The sequence below is a fragment of the Cynara cardunculus genome, unplaced genomic scaffold (genome assembly GCF_001531365.2).
Source record: "Cynara cardunculus var. scolymus isolate 2C unplaced genomic scaffold, CcrdV1 Un_Scaffold_7453, whole genome shotgun sequence".
Lineage (NCBI taxonomy): Eukaryota > Viridiplantae > Streptophyta > Magnoliopsida > Asterales > Asteraceae > Cynara > Cynara cardunculus.
In genome coordinates, this window is record NW_020203558.1 from 11555 (window position 1) to 18725 (window position 7171).

The window sequence follows — 7171 nt, forward strand, 5'->3', positions numbered from 1 at the left end:
GAAGTTTTTGTGATCACCGAAATACGTGACGACATAGCGTGTGCAGAACCTATGTGAAGGTCTGTTTGAAGAATGGAGTCACGCTTGACAGACACAAGGGTTAAAAAACTTTCCGAAGTTTAACCCCGAAATGGTACAGACTTGCAAGGTTGAAGTACACTTTCAGAGTCAGAGGCGGAGACTCAAGGTAGGACATGAAGAGACAGAGCACTTTTCCAAATCTTAAGTGTAGAGCCTCTGTGTAGCTTTGTATGAAGCACATAGGTAGTGTTACAGTGATGGCGTAGCACGTGCAGAACCTCTGTCGTGGTTTGTATCAAGAAGGGGAATTTCAACGTTAAACATGAATAGACAGAGCTCTTTCTCAACACTTAAGTGTAGAGCCTTTGTGTAGCTCTGTATGAAGCACGAAAGCAGTGTTAGAGTGACGGCATAGCCTGTGCAGAACTTCTGTGAAGGTCTTCATGAAGAAGGGAAACATCAACGTAGCACCTGAAGAGACAGACCTCTTTCTCAACACTTAAGTGCAGAGCCTCTGTATGGCTCTGTATGAAGCATGGTGACAGAGTTAGATTGACGGTGTAGCACGTGCATGCCCTCTGTCAAGGTCTATATGAAGAACGGAGTCAGGGTTGACAGCCTCAAGGGTGAACAAACTTCCTAGAATTTAAACCGGGTACGGTGCAAAGTTGCAAGTCTGACGTACACTTCCAGAGTATAAGCTGACGCTTGAAGGTAGGACATGAAGACACAGAGCTCTTTCTCAACACTTAAGTGCAGAGCCTTTCTGTAGCTCTGTATGAAGCACGAAGGTAGGGTTAGAGTGACCGCGTATCACGTGCAGGATCTCTGTGAAGGTCTGTATAAAGAAGGGAAGCCTCAATGTACAACATGAAGAGACAAAGATCTTTCTCAACACTTAAGTGCAGAGCCTCTGTGGTGCTCTGTATGAACCACGAAGCCTGGCTCAGATTGACCGCGTACCAGTTGCAGAACCTCTGTAAAGGTCTGTATGAAGAACGAAGTGAGGCTTGACAGACACAAGGGTCAAGAAATTTCCAGAGTTAAGACTCGAACCGTACAGAGTTACAATTCTGAAGTGCACATTCAGAGTAAGCAACGGGGCCTCAATGTAGGGCATGAAGAGAGAGAGAGCTCCTTCTCAATACTTACGTGCAGAGCCTCTGTCTAGCTTTGTCTGAATCAGGGAAGCAGGGTTAGAGTGACACGCTAGCACAAGCAGAACCTCTGTTAAGGTCTGTATGAAAAACGAAGTCAGGCTTGACAGATGCAAGGGTGAATAAATTTCCCAGAATTAAGACTCAGATGGTCTAGAGTTACAAGTTCAAACTCCACTTTTAGAGTAAGAGGTCGAGCCTCAATGTAGGGCATGAAGAGACATAGCTCTTTCTGAACACTTAAGTGCAGAGCCTCTGTGAAGCTCTATATGAAGTAAGGAGCCATGGTTAGATTGACAACGTAGCACGTGCAGAACCTCTGTTATTGTCTGTATGAAGAAGGGAATCCTCAACGTAGCACATGAAGAGATAGAGGTCTTTCTCAACACTTAAGTGCAGAGCCTCTGTGTTACTCATGCAAATAAGTTTAACATTAAATCCAAAACAAAAAATAATGAAAGCGTATAGGAAGTTACATTCATCAATTAACAGATCATTGTACAAACCAAAATCCAATCACCAAAACAATACCAAATACGAGAGACAATGTACTTGTACACCCGAACCACAAATATTACTTCTAAAGTGGAGGGATTTTTAAGGTTTTGTAGCCGATCCTTTTGTTAAATTAGGAAAAAGGAAGAAAAACATAAGAAGTTCTCGATACTCCAACATAAGTTAAAAAGAAAGAAAATTCTTACTTGAATTAATAACATAAGTCTAATTGAAGGCAGAGGTTAAAAATAACCTCTGTTTTACATTAACTATTCAAAAAGTACAATACGATTGAAATGAAAGTACAATGCTTGAAAGCTAAAAAAATTCTAAGGCAAGAAGGTCTAGATGTTTTCAAGCCTGATGAACCTCCTAAGTAGTTCTCAAAACTCCAACAGATTATGGATTGACCTTAGAATAATTCTTCCTCCTTCTCTTGCTCCATAGGTGGTATCTTTGCTTCATGTAAGATGGTCTCTACGATAATTCACATAGAAGACGACCTTTGTACATAATACACTTACCTCTTAAGTAAGAGCTCTGTCTGTCCTCGTGCTATGCAGAACCTCTGATCCTGATTCACTGCTTCATACAGAACTACGCAGACGATCTGCATTTACCACGTAGCGCACCTGAAGTTGCTTCCATACTCATTGCAGATAGTTAAATACTTACAAGCAGATATAATTTTTATGAACATGAAAATCAAACATTAGAAAAGTATGTACTGCAAATCAGTTTAATATCAAATCCAACACAAATAATAATGAGAACGTGTATCATAACATCAACACCAATGCAAAAATCATTGTCCAGGGAAAAAATTCAACCACTAACACAATACCAAATGGGAGTTTCAATGTAATTGTTCATCGAAAAGAAGAATATTACTTCTCAACCTTAGGGATATTTAATGTTTTTATAGCCGATCCTTTTCCTTCCTGATCGGCATCAGACGAACTTTCAAAAAGTCGCTTCCTTTCAACTCTTTTGCCAAGCCTTCTCTCACACAACTTTTCTTCTGATTTCGGACTGTCTGCAGTGCTCTTATCAACATCGGATGGTGTTGCATTCTCACCAATATATGAACCAACTTCCTTCAAATAAAATAATAATTAGTTATGGCAATTGAAGAATTAGTTGCTTCTAGTTGTCATTACAAAAGACATTAAAGATGCCACTTATAGTACGTTTAACTCATCTTGGGAACTGAAATATGTTGAATGCAGATTTACTGATTCTGATTCAGCAGGCTACAGAGTAAATGCTAAAATAATGTTAGAGTAACAAAGATTTTAGATTAAATTGGATAATATTTTTTGCAAACTGAAATCGGCACTTGTTGAGAAGCGCATCTCATCTCCAATTCACTCAAAATGGCATCATCATCTGTTAACCTTGAAATGCCATAAATGAAACAGTTGTTCTTAATATTGTAATCAGTTATGTCAATCTTTATTGCAAACCTCCGATCAAGCAAAACATCCAACTCATATGGAAACATGTCTAAATCACCACTCTAACAAAGAAAACAAACAATTTTTACATTAACAGGTATTTGGAGTCCTAAAAAGTAACTTATGAAAAAGGATAACACCTCTAACCATACCTCTTTAACTTTTTCATACAACTCTGTTGCCGTTTGATTCAAAACTTCATTAGCTTCTCGATCAGATAATGTCAATGATACAATTCCAGTATCATCTTGAACTCTCAAAGAAATTTTGAACCTATATGATTATTAAGTGAGTATTAATGTGAGTGTGCATAAGTTAATGAAAGGCACTGTTATGAAATTGTTACTTACTTTGGCAACACTTCTGTCTGTTTACCTCTGCATCTATCAGTCGTACAATCAAAACTTTCCCTCTCTTCTTTTGTACCAGATCCATCATCCTTGTCACTAATAATGTACGTGAGTCGAACCTTGCAGTTACACCTCGTGCAACCCATGTAAAACCAAGGGACATCCTTCTTAAATGCTTTCACCGTTCCTAATACAATTAGTATTTGCCTGTATAAAGTATGATATGTTACACTAAAATCCATTTACTCAATGTAACGACACAATTTAAAAGAATCAGTACCTCAACAGTCTCACTGATTTCAACAATGTTTGCTCTACTGGTTATGTCTAGGAAATCTTCACGATATAAATAAGACATTCCAAAGAGCATTGAAATCCATTGTGACGATTTAGATTCGCCACTTTCCCGAATCAAACTATTTAATTGGAGTATTAGTACACAACAATGTATATTAGGGAAATATAAGATATATAACAGAAATATAACAGAAATAAATAATAAATAAAAATTGCTGACCTTTTCTTAAAATCTTTAATTTCTTCAATGTCCGAATTGATGAACAACCTCGTACCATTGAATGAGTTAAAAAGAAATGGTCTTTTTGAAACAATCAAATGAAGCAAGTTAACACAACATTGCTTGAAAGAACTATACATGTTATGAATCAGACAAACCTCTGTAAATTTTGACTATTGCGAATTGAATAATAAGAACAGCAATCCCCTTGTCCTTGTTTGTACAAACATAATCATTCAATTCCTCAGCGAAGGCATCCCACAATGTAACTTGTATTTTAATCCTCCTAAATAAATTGTAAGAAAAGAATTATATAGTTTCTGAAGACCACTTCTAGTAAATTAAAGTGAAATACTTACTCCAAATCCTACATCTCAAGCTGCATTCTTCTTTTGGCTTTTCCATTGTTATCTGGAAGAGTCACCATTGTTTCACAAACAATAACTTCCCCAATTACATCTATGTAATGATCAAAAAGTTAACATAACAACATCTAACTTCAATAATAGTACAATATATAATTTATTTAAACAATACAATCAATGTAAAAGGATTTAATTCACTCAACAACTGTTGTATGTTCTGGGATACTTTTGGATTTAATGTTTGCAAATTTGACAAATGAGAAACCAAAAATGGAACCCTTAAAATCCCGGTAATTTGACACAAAAGTCTTGTAATATAAATTTAACTTGTTTGTATGATCAATTAACTTGTACTTCGTTGCATATCAAGCAATTGTAGGATTGTTAATGAAAACTGCAGCCCATTCCTGAAGTAAGTTCCTGAACTTAGGAACCCATTTTTGCAGGACATTTGCTTGTATTTTGGTGCCCTAAGAACATAAAAATGAAAAATCAATGAGTAGTGATGATGTGAAGATCTTAGACAGTTTAGAAAATAATTCAATATCATGCTTTCAATACTAAAGCTTCAAAAAGATATAAGAATTTACCTATTCATCCATTAATATCATTTCAATGGAATATATTTCGTCCGGGTTCTTAAACACCGGTTGCTTCCACAATCTAACAATTCGAACCTTGACAATGAAATCATCCTTCTGTATGTCAAGATCTTCAATGAATGTAATATTGTTCCCAACCATTAATCTATAGAAGGAAAACCATGTATTAATTAATTAAAATTTTGAAGTAAGTTAATCAAAAGAAGCTACATACCTTACAGAAGAAAAGCAATTGGTTTTGATTATTCTTGTTTGACTTTGAGAAAAGTTGCCAATTTGAATAGTGAGGAGTTCGGAAATTGAATCTCAATTTAAACCCACTTCCCATGATTAAAATTTCTAGATTTTATGGGGATTATAACCAACGATAACTGAAATTTTGAGTCCATGAGTTTATGAAAATTTTGAAGTTGTATAGTTTGCCCACGTTCAAGTATGAACGTGGTGTACCAGATTTACGGCTTTAGTTGTGTAGTCTATCTACGTTCAAGTATGAACATGGTGTACCAGATTTATGGCATCAGTTATAAATTCAGACGTGCGCTAGTAACTATGTATGTAATAGGTCACGAACATTTTAATATGGACTTTAACAATTTTAGTGACTTTCTTAAAGACTAATTTTCAAATATTGACTTTCACATGACGAATGGTACTTGATAAGATTTGTACAGACATTGAAATCTGATCTGGAGAAAAAGTTTTAACCCAATCTAGACTTTTTAATAAGGATTGCAAATCTAGAACAATTCTTTGTACGTGCAAATCTGTAGGCTGAGGAAGTCTTCCCATGCCGTATGTTGTGAATACAGATTTCTAAATATGAAGTTGGTTCTAGATTTAAGATGGTGGTTAGAAGTGCGGGAGCAAGATATTCACTCTGTACATTTCAGAGTTGAACATTTTGATATGGAGTTTAACAACTTCACGGCTTTCTCAAGGGTTAATTTACAAATATTGACTATCACATAACAAAAGATATTGTATAAGGTCTATACAGATATGGAAGTATCGGTTGGGGGGAAATTTGTTATCCTAGCGGGTCTTTGTAGTTCAGATGTACTAAGTCTGAATATGCAAGGGTCAGAGTTCAACGTTTGGGGTACATTCAGACCTATTATTCTGAAATGAAATTCAGAGTTAGTCAGCAACTCTTGACATTCAAGACTTACAACACATTCCTTCCTCTAAAATGCATCTAAGACTGTAGTCAACCATGTGTTCGCATATGATACGACCAACCATTAACTTACATCGTATTGGTAATTAAACATTTTCTTAAAATGCGATGGTTTTAAATTGACACGCTTAATGCATCCAATAATTACTCTACACTTCCACGTGTCACTCTATAAACAAACCTTTCGATTTCAGTATTCAAATTTAAAACAAAATATGTACTCCCTATATGAAGAAGTGTGTGTCCCACTTCAATGATCAATCTTCATTAAGCTCCATAACAATGGCAGATTAAGATAAATCTTTAAGAACATTCATATGAGATTTGAGAGAGAAAGTCAAGATCTTCAAATGTGGTCAACTCTGATATTACGTAATGTGATTTACAAATGAGCTCTCTCCTAAAGAATTACAAAGACTTACCCTATTTATAGGGTCAAACATCTAAACAATAGTCAAAGTCAAACATGCCTAAGAAAAGTCAAACACGATGACTTTTACAATTATAGACAATATTTAACTTTCAAGACGAATACAATTTAATACTGATTTTCAGTCCTAACATTCTCCCCCTTTGTATTCAGACTAGAAAGAAATTCTGCACTTTGAGTCTTTATTTGAACTTTGAGACTACACAAATTTATCAGACTCAATATGTGATAAAAAAGACTTGAAGGGGGGACATATATCCTTCTGATTTCAATATCAACTTTCTCCGAATGAGAAATTGATAGATGATGAGCTGCGTGGCCCAAATGTTATTGAAACATTTATCTGTTGAGAGATAAATGAGTAGCTGATGGGGTTGTGATAAGAATTGGCCTGGGCTTTGCCTTTTTCAATATTAGTCTCCAAAGAATCGAGAACTAATAGATTATGTGGTACGCCTGGATTTTAGAAGTTTAGAACAGGATTTTCGTATTCTTTTAATCCTGACACAAATCTCGTCAATTCTTTTAGCTCACAACAACTACCCCTCTCCTTTTCATTTTAGTCTCAGCACACAAACCCTTTTTGATTTAAAGCTC

General features: G+C 35.7%; 1 protein-coding gene across 1 annotated transcript; it reads right to left on the reverse strand.

Moving 5' to 3' along the window:
• Nucleotides 1–2560: 2560 nt before the first annotated feature.
• LOC112504941 lies at nt 2561–3722 on the reverse strand. Its single transcript, XM_025108895.1, has 5 exons — nt 3481–3722; nt 3283–3403; nt 3001–3192; nt 2864–2926; nt 2561–2770 (listed from the first exon to the last, which is right to left on the reverse strand). The coding sequence occupies exons 1-5, from the start codon at nt 3720–3722 to the stop codon at nt 2561–2563; spliced, it is 828 nt and encodes a 275-aa protein (XP_024964663.1).
• Between the last annotated feature and the right edge of the window lie 3449 nt (nt 3723–7171).